This window comes from Haliotis rubra, unplaced genomic scaffold (assembly GCF_003918875.1).
Source record: "Haliotis rubra isolate DU_JTF1 unplaced genomic scaffold, ASM391887v1 Scf225, whole genome shotgun sequence".
Lineage (NCBI taxonomy): Eukaryota > Metazoa > Mollusca > Gastropoda > Lepetellida > Haliotidae > Haliotis > Haliotis rubra.
Genome location: NW_025766281.1, coordinates 907,919 through 927,441, shown reverse-complemented (window position 1 = coordinate 927,441; position 19,523 = coordinate 907,919). Strand labels below are relative to the sequence as shown.

Here is a 19,523-nt window from a genome sequence, read left to right as displayed (position 1 = left end):
CAGTACATTGTCATTATTTTTGCAGTTATTTGTACAAATAAATCCTGTAATGATGACTGACCTGTTGCTCTCCTTCTTAGTGCAGACGAGGATGTCGCTGAAGAGGAAGATGTAGCGCACCTTACGCTGCCCCGACACCAGCTCCACGAGGAAACTACTCTTCACCAGGTGGCGCTTCTCCTCGGGCTGTAACACATACAATAACTGTTACTTATTGTCCACCTGGGCCCGTTCCTTAAAGCGGTCGTAGCGCTAAGGTGATCGTAACTCCCATACTTTAACATAGACTTACGACTGTCGTAGCGCTACGATCGCTTTGAGGAACGGGACCCTGCACATCAAATACTGAAGAAAATAAGTTAGGGGTCATGAATATTTCGGGGGACATTGTTTTGAAGAGAAAGGAGTGAGGAAGTTTGGTTTTATGCTGTTTTTAGCAACATGTTGGTAACATCACAGCAGAGGACACCAGAAATGAGCTTCACACATTGTATCCATCTTTGAAGAGATTATAAAAAACCTCCGAAAATGATTCACAATGACATTTCATTTTTTGTTGTCTTATGACATGTCGTCATGTTACAAATGCTTTGTGGATCAGGACCCAGAACTGTTTGCAAAATTTACTGCTTTCTGTAGAAAATTCATTGTAAACCACAGTTATGTCCCCTGAGGCAAAACATCAAGGGGAGGTAATCCCTGCACTGACCAGAGCTCCACTCTCCCTTATGGTGGATGAGATTTCCTCGAGGTTGTACTGTGACAGATCGAGGGCCTTCTTCAGTAGCCGGTGGTCTTCATGATCCTCGGGTGTGTGCTTGATCAGATCCTGAAGCAAGACCAAGAGATGGTAATTGATGTGGTCAACAAAACGAGGCTATCAACAGACAATGTTTCTGTTTTGTTCAAATCCATGTTTTTGAATGGCATTTAGAAGTGATTCACATAACAGTGATTATTTATGGAAGTCAACTTCTGTATTATTTTTAACACAGCCTTTTGGCATGTTTTCACGCTTTCATCAGGTGGTAAGTTAGTGGGTTTAGTGTTACGCCGCTTTTAGCAATATTCCAGCATTATCACGGCTGGGGACACCACAAATTGGGCTTCACACACTGTACCCATGTGGGGAATCTAACCAGGTCTTCGGGGTGACGAGTGAGCGCTTTAACGACTAGGATACCTCACCGGCCCTTACATCAGGTGAATCCACCTAATGAACTGATGAAAGAGTAAGAATAATGCTAAAAAAAGTTCACATACAAAACTTTTCCCTGTTAAAATCTGACCAATTTGTACATCTACTGATACGGGATCACATTATGTGAACACTTACATGAAGGACCAGGGCGTTCCTCTGGACTCTCTGAACAGGCTTGAACAGTGCATCTGTCGAGGATGAAGAACCAGTGAACTAACTATACTTCATACGTTACAAATGCATTACCAACAACCACAGTGTGGATCTGTTGCAAAAGTGATATTGTTAATTTAATATTTTACATATGAATAGTTAGATTCCTAATAAACCAAAAAACATAACTCATACCATAAAAGCTTAAACATTAGATAATGAATTAAAAAATAATTGACTATGCACAGAATAATCAACAGATAATCAAATACATGTTTAGTAAATGAATAATCTGTATGAAATATGTCAGTGAGTCGGGTTTGAAACTGGTGTAAACAGTGTTCCTGTTATATCCCAGCATGTGAGTTTAATTAGGAGATAATCCTATTGTGTTTACATTTTGGAAGTGATTATAGTTGGCTGAACGCTGCTATATGTCATTTAAAACCGAACACGTTATCTCCATTCTACCATGACATATGCACCATGAATAAAACGCGTATAAAATATGCACTCATTACCCTTGCATAGTGTTTAGACAGGCCTAGACTACGACACTTAGAAACTGGACATTATGACGTTTAAATACTCATACCTTCGGTACTTAGAATTACTTTGGGTGATTAATTGTTCAGTCATTTCATGTTGGAACCAGGCTGGGTCAATATTATCCTCCATATCCGATCCAAACACATCAAAGAAATCGCCAAGGTCAAACGTAACAGTTTCAGATGACATGTTTGTTTACATTTGTAAGGGTTAATGAGTGCAAAATATTCCTACGCGCAGTGAACCGGCTCTCAGAAGTGGTTATTGAAAATTATTCACTTCTAATTTTTCTAGTAACAGCCAATCAAAACCGAACATACTTAAATGTCATGGTAGAATGTGTGATGCCCAAAGTCTCAGACGTTTATCACTTTTGTGCAACCAATGAGCACGGGTTTGGTGCAGACAAACCCAGAAACATAATGAAGGTGAACCAGGATTCAAACCCACAAGCATACACGTGATTGTAACATCACAATCACACTACCCAAGGGATGCAACTCTGCATAGCACAGTGGACCTTCAGATGAATGCAGCACCACAGCTAGCCAAATTGAAATGAATTCACCAGAAAATTCACCAATTAACGTGTTTATCCGACTTCAAATTCCTGCTATGTGGCTTCACTATCTCCATTGTTACAGTACAAACATACCTTCAAGATTTGTTACTTCTTTAGCATGAGAACCGAATGTCACTTTCTGGAACGGAAAAAAAATCATTCTTAATAACACAATAGTGTAATGTAGGGCTGGGACGATACACTATGTCACAATACAATACATATCGTGATATTTACATGCGATACGATACGCATCATGCAACATACACCTTGAAAGAATGACTCAGTATTTAGATATAAAATGACTTATTTCAAGGTATTTGTGTATTACAATAACACTATTGTAATAAACAAACAAGTAACTCTATCATACTTGCGTATTTTTCTCTAAATAATTACTTTAACACGTTTAAGATAATACTGTTTTGAAAAAAAGTTGTATATCGTTTTGTAGCAATACACCTGCCGACGAATAAATAGCTGTATCAAACAAATGTATCGATGCATCGGTGAATTGTCTCAGCCCTAGTGCAATGTGCTACCTCTTCACTTAAATGTGCAATGTGCTTCCTCTCCACGGAAATGTGCAACGTGTTACCTCTACACTGAAATGTGTTCAAATGAATATATCAACAATTCGTTTAAAAGCATAATTGTAAAGCTTTATTGTTGTTTCTGAACAGAGATGGACAAACAAAATAACAAATTCAATATGGCCGCCATGGAGGCCATGTTGAAAATTGATTTGAAAGTTCCTAAGAATTGGTCAAATTAGTATTCATTAACCATTTAAATTGGTACAATGGGTAAGAAATGAATGAGTAAAGACCTTGGTAATCAAGAGGCTTGCAATGTGTGAATTGCCTTCTTTTTTGCCACACTCAAAGAGGCTTGCAATGTGTGAATTTGCCTTTTGTTGTTGCCACATTCAACATTATATATGTACCAAGTACATGATAGCAGCCTGGACATACTCAAGTCAGAACGAGACAATCCAGTAACCAATACCAATCAATGCCATTAGCATATTTCCTATCAACATCTATTGTTAGACCCGGTATTGAAGATCTGGGTTAGAACTGGTCTTCAGCAATCCATGCTTGATGTAAGAAGAGACTTAAGGGATCGGGTGGTCAGGTTAGAGCGGGTCTCGCTGACTTGGTTGATACATGTCATTGTATCACAATTTTTACATAGATACTCATAATGTCAATCACTTGATTTCCCCAAATCATTATTCAAATACCACTGGATCACAGCTAAGTGTGACGTTTTATTAACAAAACTCAAACAAAAAGACATCTGTTGTCGTGATACTAAGGAAACACAATTAAGCTGCTGTAGAAGTAGTATTTTGTATTTAATACAAATTCTAGGTGTGTCTGAGTAGCCTAAACAAAGCACTTTTTATACAAGATTCAAGCTTCACTGCTGGTTTTATTACCAAGGAAGTTCAACATCTCCATTACTGTGTAATAAAATGTTAATTATATTTAAAAGTGTGAGGCATTCAAAGACATGAATTATAATAATAAGCAGATAAAAGTCAGCTGTCAGATAACCATTTGTTAAAATAAATCACACTGTCTTTCGAAATACTCTTTCCTCACACATACAAAGAGGACACGTCAGATTAGCACTGAATGCAAGAGCTTCGCCTGTCAATAGTTTTGAAAGTCATCCTTCATGTGTCCTGGTAAAACATCAGGCATGATTGCCAGATTTACAAAAGATACGAGCCATTGTGAGAGGAATCACTCCTTCCTGGTTTCACATATGAGAGATTTTATTGGGTCATTGGTTATATGAGAGTGTTTGTTGATTAATGACCACTGAGCAATATTCCAGCTGTATAACATCTGCCTGTCAATAATTAAGTTCCGGACCGAACCATCTGGTGATTGATACCTATCTTTGTCTATTTGTTTAATGTTTTTTTATATGCCCAATTATCACAGGGATAGTAATGCAATTTTATCAAAGGGTGCCATAGGGCAACAGGTAATTTAGATGTGCCTTTGTGAAAATATGTGAGCCCATACCTTTTGATGATGCAGTTAAACTTAAAATAGCACAACAATTATGCCATTACAATTATTTGTTAATAAGTCGGTTAACATCATGTAAACCTGTAAACTTGAGGCCTGGATTTCCTGAACACAATCATGACTGCAAGATTAGTTCAGCTTCATGTGTCCCAGACCATGAAATAACCTACAAACTATCTTATCATCCAAAATTGGATTTCCTGTGATATGAGTACTGCCATTCAAAATGGCCATGCCCATGAGATTAAGAGTGCCATTAATACACTGACTGACTGACTGAGTTTAGTTTTACGCCGCTTTTAGCAACATTCCAGCAATATCACGGCGGGGGACACCAGAAATGAGCTTAACACATTGTGCCCATGTGGGGAATCGAACCCGGGTCTTCGGCATGACGAGCCAACGCTTTAACCACTAGGCTACCCCACCGCCCCCCATCAATAAACAGTTTGATGGGGTGCAAATATGGGTTTTGAATCATTTGACAATCTAGCGATTGATCCCGACACCTGTTAAACAAGTCACCATGCGATCCAACTGGTCGCGTCTTATGACAGCATTTTGCTGTGGATCTACATCCAAATAAGGAATTTCACGGGCTAGCTGGCATATTTACAAAGCATATACATCACAAGCACTGTGCAGCCCAAATACTTCCTTGTCACAGGATTTACCTTGTGTTATATTCTGTTTGCATAATTCATAGGTGGACAGGTTGTGGAATGCAGCAGTGAGGCTAGACATTGTTTGCTTGGTGTATAAATTTTACCCAAACATTTGTATCAGTGGGGGGAAAATAGGACAAATTACATTTTCAATTTCAAATTGATTTCCTGCAATTCATCATAGTAGTTATTTTTTAATTTGATATGATAATCTTTAACCAAGTTTTAATCAAATCTAAAATGAATAAAAATTAAAGTTGCAAGGTTCACTAAAAGTGATGGGATTCACTAAAAGTAGGAATCACTAAAAGTAGGAATGCAGAATCACAATTAGTGAGTGAGTGAGTGAGTGAGTGAGTGAGTGAGTGAGTGAGTGGAGTTTTACGCCACATTCAGTAATTTTCCAGTTATATTGAGCCGGTCTGTAAATAATTGAGTCTCTGCACCAATCCAGTGATCAACATCATGAACATTGATCTAGGGAGATGGGATACCATGAATGTGTCAACCAAGTCAGCGAGTCTGACCACCCAATCCTGTGTGTCGTCTCTTACGACAAGCATGGGTTACTGTAGATCAGTTCTAACCCAGATTTACACAGGTCTTGGGAATGGGAGGATACCCACCTCTTTCTTTATTCCATAAAACAGGGCCAAACAGAAAGGTTCATAGTTTGAAATAACTCTACTCACCCCTGCGATCTCCATGAACTGTGGGTTTTCCTGGGAGCACCTGTGTATGGTGTTCACAGCCACCTGGTAGTTCTTCATGTACTTGCCAAACTCGGGGAACTGGAACACCTGGTGTTCAGAACAACAGTGATAACAAATTATCAAGTTTCCTTACATTAGGGTATAACATTATAAAGTATTTAAATATGACCTGGTTTAGCAATGATATGGCTGAAATATTGCCAAAGTTACTTTACATTTTAACTCACTCACTTAGTCCCTCACCCTTACTTCAGGAGGTTACACAAGGTAGAAAAGAAACACAGTTTGATAATTATGAATAGAGTGAGTGAGTGAGTGAGTTTAGTTTTATGCCGCTTTTAGCAATATTCCAGCAATGTCATGGTGGGGGACACAAGAAATGGCCAATTATGAAAACAAACATCTCTGACAAAAACAATGTATTAACAAAACCATTCAAATTCTTAATTAAAAAGGAAGAGTCCTAATTAAATTTCCATGACAAATCAAGTTTGACTGAACAAGTACATTACTGTACCAAATCCATATGATCTTTCTCTGAAATGAATCCACAAATTTATTTAACAACACTGTTCTTATCTTATTACTTGTTGTTATGTGTGTGTTAGCATTCATTTACCTGATGAATGTGTTTCCATGTATGTTGATTGTGTGTTACTCAAAATTAAGAAGTTGACAATCATAATTTCTTTCCATCATGTGTATCACTTCTATAGTCCGTCAACTTAACTTTTTGCACCCTGTTTTTCTCAATTTACATAAAACTCCTGAATATTTTAAACCGCTACTCTGTTCATATGGTAATTGTATACCGTGACCTAACAAGATATCGATTTTAGTAATTTTAAAAGGATTATTAAAGATTTTGCATTTAAACCTGTCATATAATAATTGTAAAACTGTGGAGAGTTTTACGAGGGGTTAACGTACGTATGGAAAAGCCAACAACATTGTAAAATGTGTGTCAGCGTGATATGTACATGCACGGGTATTTACATTAGCACGCTCAAGTGATGTCAAAGATCGTCAACACACAGGTTGTGGTAAAAACGATGTTGTACAAAGATGACCGGTAAATCATCAAAAGAGTTTACAACTTTTTCAAGCGCAAGGCAAAGTGAAAAAAACCCCTCTTTTTTCAATTGAGTGTTTCTCCAAAAGACACTTAATGCCACCAAGATCTGCAAGAGAACATAGCAGAGAGTTATCTCCCATGACACTATTTCAGAGACTGACGATGACATGGCAGTTAAATCGGGGACCGTCTCAAAACATGCAAAGAAAAGATAGCTTGATGAATTCGATAGAAGGGTTGTGAGGGACGTCATGCGTCAGTTAAATCGATCCAGTGAGTCCATATCGTCAAGCAAACTGAAGAAAGTATTGTTCAAAAGAAGACCATGACATCAATGTATCAAAGCACACCATATGCAAATCAATAAATCTACTTGTTTAAAATGGATTTGTGATGATTATACAGTCCCTTAGATTTGCTTGCAGGCATAACAATGTAAACAAGATGCTCGCGTGTCACACCATGCTGTTTGCTGTTCCATCGTATCATTTTACTTCCTTGTATAACTACTTCTATTTTTCATATTTTTATAAGATGGCTTCTTAAGAAGAAGCTTTAATAATTGACATAAAATTATGAAATTTAAACCTTAGATAGGTCATAAGATATAAAGAGCGCATGCCTAAAAACATTTTGAAGGCATTTTTGGTTAAAAGGTAAATTGTGAAAAACAGGGTGCCAAAAGTTCAGTTGACGGACTATAAATGCCATTTAAAGGCAAAACCGGCACAATCCAAACCACTAGAAAACATTACTGACTTGCTTGTCGAGACATGCCATGTTAGAACAGTGTTGTACATATTAACAGTGGTTACTGAAGACTATCCTTAACATTGCCAACAAATTGTTGGCCCAGTTACACAGCCAAATTTACACTTGAAATCAATGCTGATATAATTACGCAACATGGCTTTCCCCATCTTGGGATAACATGAAAATATTTCCTCCCATGTGCAGAAACAAGCTGAATGATGTTTAACTTACACTAAGGGTCAGCTTCATGTTTGGTTTTAGAAATTAACCAGGTACATCAAGAGTCGATATCGCACATTTGGAAATCAAACCTGGGAATTCAGTGAGACAAGCAAACACTTGAACCACAAGGCTACCCTACTGCCCATAGTTAGGAGATCCACAGCGATGACCAATACAGGGAACAGTAGCAGTATAACACAAAGATGTGACCAGGCAAATGTTTGTTATTTAACACCGCACTCAGGAATATTCCAGCTATATCCAGTGATCAACATCATGAACATCGATTTACACAGTTGGGATTCAATGACATGTGTCAACAACGTCACCAAGCCTGACCACCTGATCCCGTCAGTCGCCTCTTACGACAAGCATGGGTTACTGAAGACCAATTCTAACCCCGGATCTTCACGGGTCAGACCACCATGGACACAAAGATAGATTTCATCACTGGGAATCGATCCTGAGTGTTCAGCATGACAAGCAAATACTTCACCACCTAGACTACCTGACTAGTTGAAGCATAGCTTAACATTACGTACCATCATTTTGAAGATTTCTCCAATTTTCTGGTCATGTGACCAGTTGTTGACCTTTGGCTCCAGTTCCTTGACAAACTCCTGGTGAATGGCGTACAGTTTCTTGATGTTGAAGAAGATGGCATTGTTATCCTCCTCTGAGATTACAGGTTTCGAGGTCTGACTTGACGCCTCTAGTGACCTCTTGTACTGAAACGAGGAACGTCATATCTCATCAGTGAGTGAGTGAGCGAGTTTATTTTTACACCACTTTTAGCAATATTCCAACAATAGCACGGCAGGGGACACCAGAAATAGGCTTCACACACTGTACCCATGTGGGGAATCGAACCTATATCCAGTGATCAACATCAGAAGGTCAACTTTCTGTTCATGTGAATATAAAATGAAGCCGTCTCCATTTTGAGCCCAATTGGGACCCAATTTCTTTCCCAGACAAAAATGGAGACCATCATAGACATCTTGTAATAATATCCCATAAGATATTATTAGGGGTGTCAGTGACTGAAACTTTTAGTGTTCATACAGTTGTAAATTGCTAAGTATCATGCCATATCACTATAAAAGTATCACGACATATTGATATATAATAAAATTTGATTTGATTTTTTTTTTTGTAGAGATAATGCAAAAAAGCAGTCCTGCAAATTCATCCACTTGAATCAAAATATGAACAAGGCTGATCCCTTAAATGTTTAAAACTGAATTTTCTGATATTCATCACTTTGTACCAATGACAGTTAGAATTTATACCGATACATCAATATCATAAAGGCCACCTAATATGGTGTTATTAATTCAGCACTTTGGCGTTAGCGTGAACTTACATGGATAAGAAGTTCGAGGATGGCGAGGTAACTCTTCTCACTCTCCAGCACCCCTTTCACAATGTACTGTCTCATCTGCAGCAGCTTGTCACGGGCAGACAACTCTTCCGGTGCACCGTCAGTCTGAAGGATACACAGATTTATATCAATGGGGAGCAAGGTAGACTATACCACCCTAGGATTCATGGGAGGTGGGATACAAACACAAGGACAACTGGGGAGCAAGGCAGACTGACTGAAGGACATACAGAGGATTCATGGGAGGTGGGATACACCCTAGGATTCATGGGAGGTGGGATACAAACACAAGGACAACTGGGGAGCAAGGTAGACTGAAGGACATACAGATTTATACAACCCTAGGATTCTGGGAAGGATTTTATACAACCCTAGGATTCATGGGAGGTGGGATACAAACACAAGGACAACTGGGGAGCAAGGTAGACTGAAGGACATACAGATTTATACAACCCTAGGATTTTGGGATACAAACACAAGGACAACTGGGGAGCAAGGTAGACTGAAGGACATACAGAGGGCCTTGGACATCTGATATCAGCAAAACACCTCTGATATGCTCAAGATCACACTTTTTGTCTAGTCAAGGTTTGATAAGAGACTGACCATTCTAAATTTTAAGGGCCTTGGACATTTGCTATCCATAAAACACCTCTGCTTCAAGACATTTTCAAACATTATTCTGAGAGGATGAGACATGTAGAAGTGGACATTTGTTTTGAGAGAAAAACCTGAGGTAAAATTTGTTCTGTGCACTATTTTTTCGATCAACTCCACATAAATTCCAATCCATTCCCATCATCAGGATGGAAAGGACATCACAGGGATGAATGAAGCAAAACCAACAGTTATGCTGACACAACTAAGGATTATAATGGTGACTGGGATGTGAACCAAACGAACAACTCAGGTTAATGTAGAGCCTTGCCCAAATAGGCACCATGCAATGCCTCTTGTGAATGACATAAGTAAACTGGGTGAGTGAGTTAAACCTTAACATCAAGCACATGTGAAACATGTGGTTTCACCTTGGCAAGTGAGTTTGTTCATAACTGCCTGTTCACCCATCAGTTAAGGGGTACCCGGTGGGATGTCATATGACCTCACAGGCAGTTTGGGTTATCCAGGGTAATATTGTGTTAGCGCTTTGAGTATGCGCAGGTGCATGGAAACAGGCGCTTTATAAATGGCCATTATTATTATTAAATTGGCAAAATCTCAGCCATATAACAATGGCACCATCACAAGAACCAATCACATTCCAGTTTACATACCTCATCAAACGACACCTCCTCCTCTCCGCTGCTGACCATGGGGGACTCAAGCACCACTCGCTTGATCTGGGGGGACACTGGCATTGGGATATTGGTGTGGGAGTCGAGGCTCTGATCAGGTGACCTGCTGTCTGCTTCATGATTGGTCAATCCTGTGAGCTCAGAGGCTGGGATGAACACGATGTCGGAAGCAAGGGCTGTAAAAGAGAATTGTAGATTGAAAAGACCAATTGAATACAAAGGCTATTTAAAAGCACATTTTCAGTGTAGTTATTGGGAACTGGATTGCTCCAGCTATCATGCACAGTAGAGCATTTTCACCTCTTGACCTTTTAGTAGACAGAACCATTGGTCCACAGATAGCAAGGCTGTGCAACCAGTTAGCTGGCTGATTTTACGCCCCTTTTAGCAATATTCCAGCAATATCACGGCGGGGGACACCAGAAATGGGCTTCACAAGTTGTACCCATGTGGGGAATCGAACCCGGGCCTTCGGCATGACGAGCGAACGCTTTAACCACTAGGCTACCCCACCGCCCCATGCAACATGTTAGCAATACAGGTAAGCCATTGACGATAACCAAAGTGCTACAACAAATTACAGTTTATCTGTAGTAGAGCCTTTGGTTAGGGAATAATAGCATTCATTCACAAGGGACAGACAATCCAAGTTATTCTGTATGATAAGCTTTGTAATTCTCAAAAAGTTGAGACATTTGAAGTGTCAAACTAAAGAAATACTGTGGTGCTTCGATATGGTTGGGAAAATTTGTTTTGGAAATCTGCGAGATTTCTCTGGTGGGAGGGACAGTTGTGGGTTTTCTGTTGTGCTTGGGGTATTTCAAGAGTTTCTGTCGTGGCAGGGGTAGTTGTGGATTTACTTTTGTGGTTGGGGTAGTTGTGGGTTTTCTGTCATGGCTGGGGTAGTTGTGCTGTTTCTGTTGTATCAGGGATAGCTGTGGATTTTTTGTTGTAGGAGGGATAGTTGTGATTTTACTTCTTGTGGTTATGGTACATGGGAGTTTCTATTGTTATGGGCATAGTAGGGCTATTTACAAGACTTGTCAACGGGTTCTACCTACGACTATGACAGTACAACAGTTCTGGAAATCAGTGCGTTACAGCACAATACCAGGTTCAAGGATCAATACATGCATCAGTCATACCAGGAGTACTTCTGGACACAATCTTCATATGTAACTGTGACACTGCGGATCTAGTCATCGAAACTCTTACAACATACCCTCATGAACACGTCGATCAGGAAGTAAACAAGTGAGGGATGTGTAGGTGAGGTGAGGTGAGGTGAAATTGGGTTTAACGTCATGCTTGAGAATATTTTGCTCATATGACGACATGCATCCGTGTGTATGTGTATGTGCGGCTGCTTGTACTAGCCCAGACCTAAGCTGGTTTTTATAGTGCTAGCCCACTGAGATACCATGCCGCAGTGAAGCATGAATACCCCACTCAGACACATTATACTGACTCTGAGCCGACCAGTCCTTGTTGTACCCATTAATGCCGAGCCATATTTTAACGTTGTTTGGTATGATGCGGTCGGGGATCGAACCTGCGTCCTTCCGCTCTCCAGGCGGACGCGGTAACCACTACACCACGGAGGCGGTCGAGGGATGTGTAGTGATATGGTAGCTACATAACACAACACAACACAACACAAACCTCACGACAGATGTCAACAGGTGACTCACAAGTGAGCTCCACCATTATGAACATATTTACCACACACACGACGCAATCTTGTCCAACTTCTTAAAAAGTAATGAATATGTTAGTTCGATCACCACGAAGATGTTTACCACTCTTAATACATAATCTTCTGCAATCTCTTAACAAAGAAAAGAATATGTTGCTTTCCGCATAGTCACCTCGTGTTTAAACTGACATAATATTATAAACAGCAATCCCAAATCTGGTCTTGATAACTAGAACCATAATATTGTACATGAAGACGACAAATTCCTCACAGTTAGTTGGGTTCTAATGCTGCTATTCCATACTTTACCCAAACTAATATGTGGATTGTGTTTAATTTCCAATATTTATGCTAAGATGAATAAGCATATATTAATGACTAACTACTAGTCCCCCAAATTTGTATATATGTTTATTATCCACCCACTTTGTTAGTGCTTTGAGCATGTGCCTTGTGCATGGAAAAGGCACACTATAAGTTCACATTTATTATTATTATTATTATTATTATTATTATTATTATTATTTATTATTATTATTATTAATGAGTTCATGGTGTTTCATAATCTATCCTGGGATTTATCTGGAATTCAGAACTAAATGCTCATAGTGGACAAATTTAGGGAATTTTAATTTTGATTAATTTTTTAAATTTATTTCACAGTTATAAATTTACGAAATTCATTATGTATTTCCAATACAGTAGGTTAAGTTTGAATTCAGCATGTTCATATGATATAAACAAATGATTAAGTCCTCTTCTTTATTGATTCTGTTATCAGTATCAGTGGAATACTATTACTAAAGAAATATAACATTAGTTGTGAGGCTAGTAGCATGATTTGGAAATATTCAATTTTAATTTGGAGTTACAACTGACATTTGCGTCAGATTTGGGCTGAATAGGAGTCGAGATAAATCCATGTTAGCTGTGTCTGCAGACATAACATGGTGTCACTGTTGCAGCTACTATATCAGAAACGCCGCATATGCATATCAGATCATATTGATAACGACAATTGGTAAAATTTCCTGATCAGAAGTCACATGACACAAGTCAGTGCATACAAATGTATCAGCATCGCAATGAGATAGAAGCCAGGGTGAAATGGGGTTAAACGTCATAATGATTGTACTATTAGAGATATGTTAAAGTGAACTGCGGTTGTTTGTTCCCGTCGGTACTAGTCCTACTAGACTCCTAGTTTAGTCTGTCTCACAGTCCCTGAACCACACTATTTTCCCTACTGCTAAGCCCTATCTTCAGTGATAAAGCCCTAAATAAAGCAAGTCTAGATTTCCTAAGGTTTAGGTTCTGAATCTCTGGTCGCCCTGGGGCTCCTTTTCAAATTATATGGGCTTGTTTGTTACAAAATTCTATATATATTCAGAGACTTAGTGTTAATCTAGTGTTAGTTGTAAGGTGCTAGCCCACTGAGAATCTGTTGCAGTTTTAACCAGAATACCCCTGAGACACAGTATACCGACTCTGAGCCAACCATTCCTGGTTTTATTCTGTTAATGCTGAATACCAACAACCAACCGAGTCAAAGCAATACCATCTCTAAACAATTATTTTGTGTGGAAGTCTGTCCCCAGACCCTAGAGAATGTATTAAATATAATTAGGGTCTTGGGTCAGAAATTAAGGATTGCCCTGGAATCCATTTTGATTCGTTTTGTAGATAAACATTTTAAATATTTTTTAATTAAATAACCTTCCTTTTTTCTTTTCTTTTTTTTTGGGGTGTGTGTGTGTGTTTAGGAATAAATGTCAGTCTATGGAACACCCACCAGTGAGTAAGTGTGTTTAGTTTTACGCCACTTTTAGCAATATTCCCGCAATATCACAGCGGATAGCAACATAAATGGGCTTCACACATTGTACCCATGTAGGGAATCAAACCTGGGTCTTTGACGTGACAAGCAAACACTTAAACCACTAGGCTACCCCACCACCAGATAACCCACCAGCCTTCCACGTGGCAGTCTCATAAGATAAAACAACCCTACTGCACTGTACACAGAACAGGGAGGTCCCGAATCCTAGATCTTTCACTGCTGATTGAATATAGGGTCCTCTTTCATCATTAACTTTTAACATTACAGGACTGCATGACTGCATGACTAACATGCTAACACTGAACATGGTCATTGTGTCTAACAATGACACCAGCCATGCTGTACATTCCGCCAGCAATCATTAGGTGTGGTTCAAAACCAATACACCTGGTGTAATATCCCACGTCACGCCATCATTGACGTTCAGACACATACAACACACTCAGAAAAGCTTGCTCAATCGATCAGCGACCTGAGCATGTTGTGAGCTAATCTTGAAGTGCAATATTTTCTTTCAGTGACTCACAATTCCAGCATTCAATAAATAAAACTACTTTCCAATGCTTTGATCTTGACCCAGTTACGAAATGTTTGTACAGTGACTTGTTGCAATGGTGGACGAAATAGAATCCGTCCCCGCCATAGATCACACTCAGTAACTGTGGTGACATCATTCCTCCATGTTGCCACAACATGCACACATGCTAGTTTCCTACAACTGTTTGAAATTAAGAAAGCTGTTCTGACTAATCCCTGTGATGCCAATGACACTCTCATTGATGTTAATATCAACAGTGAGCTGTTTCTCTTTAGCTTCTAGAGTGTGTCATGTATTAGTAACCATACTGTATTTATAGGGGAAAAGCCTTAGATGTCAACTTCTGTGATGTGAAGAACATAATGTTTCAGAGTATATACGCTACCTTGTGAAGGGGTAAGAATATACTCTCGAACATCATGCTATTCATATTACAGAACTTGTCATCCATAAACTTTCCCTTAATGTGCATCACTTCTAAATGTCGTTCAAAGAGTGCATACTATATTTGTTGCTGATGAACAAACATGACAACATTTCTCTAATTTCAGTTAAAAACTGTTTAATCTGGATGCTGAGCATCAGATGTTATTTCTGGACTATGAGAAAATATAATTGATATAATTTTCTCAATCTTTCCTGACATTTTGTCACCTGAATTGTTATCAATCAGAAAAACTATGACAATAAGAAATGTGTTTTGTTTTAAATAGATAAGAGGATTATTCAAATAAAGACATATTATTGGACAAGCGTGAGTTTAGTTTTATGCCGCTTTTAGCAATATTCAAGCCATGCCAGGGACACCAGAAATGGGCTTCAAATATTGTACCAATGTGGGGAATTGAACCCAGGTCTTTGGCATGACAAGCAAATGCTTGATGATGGATCACAAGGTACCCCAACCCCCCCCACACTGGACAAGACTGACTGACTAACTGAGTTTGGTTTTACGCCGCTTTTAGCAATATTCAAGCAACATCACAGCGGGGGACACTAGAAATGGGCTTCACACATTGTACCCATGTGGGGATTCGAACCCAGGTCTTCGGCGTGATGAGCCAACGCTTTAACCACTAGGCTACCCCACCGCCCCCACTTGACAAGAGCAAATGGGACCACTTATAACAAGTTCAAAGACTGAGTCTAGCTTAGAACACAGAAAATGTCATAGACACATTTTCTAGACAAGCACTTTCTTAGATATATTGGCTTCAGGGTCTGTATGACAGACTAAAAATTTCATTAAGAGTCTTCCAACAAAATACATCTCAAGATCAGTTGATACAACTTCATTTACATATATCTGAGGTTTCTGAGTTAGGTTTACCGTTTTCAAGTTTTGACATATTTAATTTGAGGAAGACATTCTATTATCATCATAAATCATTATTATGACTATTTCCGCTTGTTACAAACAATAATCAGTACTAATGAGTAACTTCAGCATAAACAAACCTGGTCTTCAGTGATAGAGTGATTAGTGACACCGAGGACATTTTGGTTCATCTCAAGCAGTCCTCTCAATTTAACATTATCACAATATCTGGGCTATTTTAGAAGATCATTAAATGAAATTCTAAAGAAATGTTCAACAGACCTTTATTTATTGCCGTCTGCTTCACTGCATGGCTTCGATTAAACTTCTGTACAATTCATTGAGCTTCTAAATCCGATATTAACTTGCCGGAATGGTGAAAAGCTGGATTAGTAATTCCGTTAAGAACGTTTTAACTTTTCTAGATTTTTTACAAGCGCAGCTGACAGACTTGGGGAACTTGAACATCTGCAATTATTTCAGGAGTGATTCGGCTGATCTATAATGGCTTCCGGATATTCAACACCACAGTGATCAGCTGCACACTTTGTTGTGATTCTATCAATGTGCAACTCCAGACAGGGTCTTCCGTGCGTGAAGCTTTATCATTATGACAGGTCACGTCATACAGCTGTCACATGTCAATGTTACTTAATTAATGGTCCCCCAGGGAAGCATGTCATCACATCATGTCATACACTAAACATGTTAGCGACAGTCAAAGCAGGCCTACAGGAGCCTCGATCAGCTGAGCAGTTTTAACATTTGACGTAAATTGTAGAAAGACTGACGTGTCAGCCAAATAAACATTATCTTTTTTATAAAACACTGATTAAACAAATTACACAAACATCCCAAATTTATTTAGATTTCCATGTGCTCTAATTGGCAAAAATAGTTATTTTGTTCAAACTTGAGATTTCTGTTAAAGGTTCTTATTTTCCTGAATTCAGATGTATTTTAACATTTCTTTCAATGAAATAATGCTGACAAAGCACTAAAGCCTTTTTCTCCATATTGATCCAATTGATCTGTGAAATACCAATCACCTTTACAAACACACAGGTACACTGTCTCTGAGTGAGTGAGTGAGTCAGTCAGTCAGTATGGTTTTTCACTGCATTTAGCAATATTCCAGCTACATCATGGCAGGGGACACCAGACATGGACTTCACACATTTTACCCATGTGCGGAATCGAACCCAGACTTTTGGTGTGACAAGCAAACGCTTTAACCACAAGGCACTGTCCCTGTCTCACAGACCCTGAACAACATTCTACCTTCCACACAACCCTTTCTGTAATGTTTAAGCCCAAAGACTTGGGTGATCCTTAACATTTTTTGAGTAGTATACTTGAAACTACATCAGAACATCCACAATTACAATCACTGACCCGTCCTGATCCTCATCACCAATAAACTGTTAAAACCCGTGTGATCAAATCAGACAATATCAAAGCAACCATTACTAAAAGGTCGAGGCTATATGATGATTACTCATCACTACTCGAAGGCCATACCCCAGGCAGTCATCCGTATCGTTCAATCCACATGCCGAACTCATGATTGCACACAGAGCATACACTACAACTCACAATAACGCGGAACAAAATACCACCAAAACTCACCACAAGGTGAACGTACGTTTACCCCTACCCATTTCATCACATATGCAATTTCAAAATAGAAAAAATTTGCATTAGAGAGCGGTGACAAAAGAATAGGGTCAAGCATAGCGAAAGCTTTGATATTGTGTACGCTGGATTTGCAATTCAAATGGCTATTCAATGTCACTATGAGTTTTGCTGCATACTTTGTATGACCAGATCTATTCAGATGCAGTTATACCGGAAGTGAAGTTTTCCTGGTTGATTTGGAGTGTATAGGGGGTGTGGCTGGTGTCATAGATGGACACAACAGTTGTACCCGGGATGATGCTTTGCGTAAGAGGTGACTAACAGCAGAGACCATAAATACCATCTATTATATGGTCTCTGCTAACAGGATCGGGTGGTCATGCTCGGTGACTTGGTTGACACGTGTCATCATATCCCAATTGTGTAGAACAATGTGCATGATGATTTACACCACCACCATATAGTTAGAATATTGCTGAGTGCAGCATTTATACAACAAACAAACAAACAACCCAATAGCCGGGGTTAGGGCTGGCCAAAGTTATAGTCCCGAAACAAAGTCATGTATAAGGTTACATTGAAAAAACAAAATCGATATCGGAACTATCAAGCATTAAGGAATGGAGTGAGTGAGTGAGTGAGTGAGTGAGTGAGTGAGTGAGTGAGTGAGTGAGTGTGAGTGAGTGAGTGAGTGAGTGAGTGAGTGAGTGAGTGAGTGAGTGAGTGAGTGAGTGAGTGAGTGAGTGAGTGAGTGAGTTTGGGTGGCTTCATACATTGTACCCGTGTGTTGAATCAAACCCAGGTCTTCAGCATGAGTGAGTGAGTGAGTTTGGTTTTACGCCGCTTTTAGCAATATTCCAGCAATATCCCAGAAGTGGGCTTCACACATTGTACCCTAGTGGGGAATCGAACCCGGGTCTTCGGCGTGATCTTCAGCATGAAGGGATATCACTTTTACCAACAGGCTACCCCCACCCCAGAGGCCAAAAAGCTTCCCACATGTAAAACCTTTTATCAGATACACCGGGCCAACATGACATCTCACTCAACAGTGAGAGCCACTGTACAACTGATTTAGTCGATAAGTGTCTCATCCCCATGCAGTAAGCTTCAGGAGGGACTAGCGGGAAGTGGTAGGACTCGCTGACTTGGTTGACACGTGTCATCATATCCCAGTTGCTTAATTATTTACAGCCAGCAATCATACAGCTGGAATGTTGCTGGGTGCGTCATTGATCAAGTGAGTGAGTGAGTTAGGTTTTACGCTGCTTTTAGCAATATATTACAGCAACATCATGGCGGGGGACATGAGAACCAAACGACCAAGCAATCAAGCCTTTCTAACAGGTAGACAACCTGACCTCATTCTGATGTACATGTTGAGAGCAGCATTTAACCAACATACATATGATGTGGACTGAGGTGTTTTTCGGCCTGTTTAAGCTTTTTTGCAACTCCTACAGCGATAACCCCCTTTCCATATATTCCTTCAAAGTCTGACAGCATTATCTATGGACAAGGACAAAAATTGATCACAAATAACGGCACGACTCTGGAACAATGTCTGCAGTCACATTTATCTCATAGATAAATACAGATTTTTTACACTGAGTGAGAGCATGATAATGGCAGTATACTGCATTGTCATTAACACACAGACAATGTATCACTACACATGTTTTAGGACAGAGGTCAGTAGGTTGATCGGACTGACTCACTGCGGGTTACCATTAGTTATGTCTGTGGTGTTTAACGTTGCATGCATGATTATTGCACCAAGCAACGTCCACGCGTGTCTCAGTGGGCTTGTAGTAATCCAGACTAAGCCATTTTTATAATGCTATCCTTCTTAACAACGGAACCACACCCTATC

General features: G+C 39.4%; 1 protein-coding gene across 4 annotated transcripts in view; it reads right to left on the bottom strand.

Annotated features, from left to right (window-relative positions):
• LOC124277659 (breakpoint cluster region protein-like) overlaps window positions 1–19,523 on the bottom strand; it is an 82,860-nt gene that overhangs the window by 12,403 nt on the left and 50,934 nt on the right. For all 4 annotated transcript variants that reach the window (XR_006898884.1, XR_006898885.1, XM_046713390.1 and 1 more), the window contains 8 exons: window positions 10,600–10,796; window positions 9,308–9,430; window positions 8,484–8,669; window positions 5,871–5,978; window positions 2,559–2,604; window positions 1,337–1,389; window positions 710–829; window positions 62–186 (listed from right to left, as the gene is read on the bottom strand). Coding sequence is in view for 2 of the 4 variants with exons in the window: in XM_046713390.1 (XP_046569346.1) it covers window positions 62–186; window positions 710–829; window positions 1,337–1,389; window positions 2,559–2,604; window positions 5,871–5,978; window positions 8,484–8,669; window positions 9,308–9,430; window positions 10,600–10,796 (958 nt within the window). In the remaining 2 variants the exon portion in view is untranslated. The remainder of the gene's footprint in view (window positions 1–61; window positions 187–709; window positions 830–1,336; window positions 1,390–2,558; window positions 2,605–5,870; window positions 5,979–8,483; window positions 8,670–9,307; window positions 9,431–10,599; window positions 10,797–19,523) is intronic.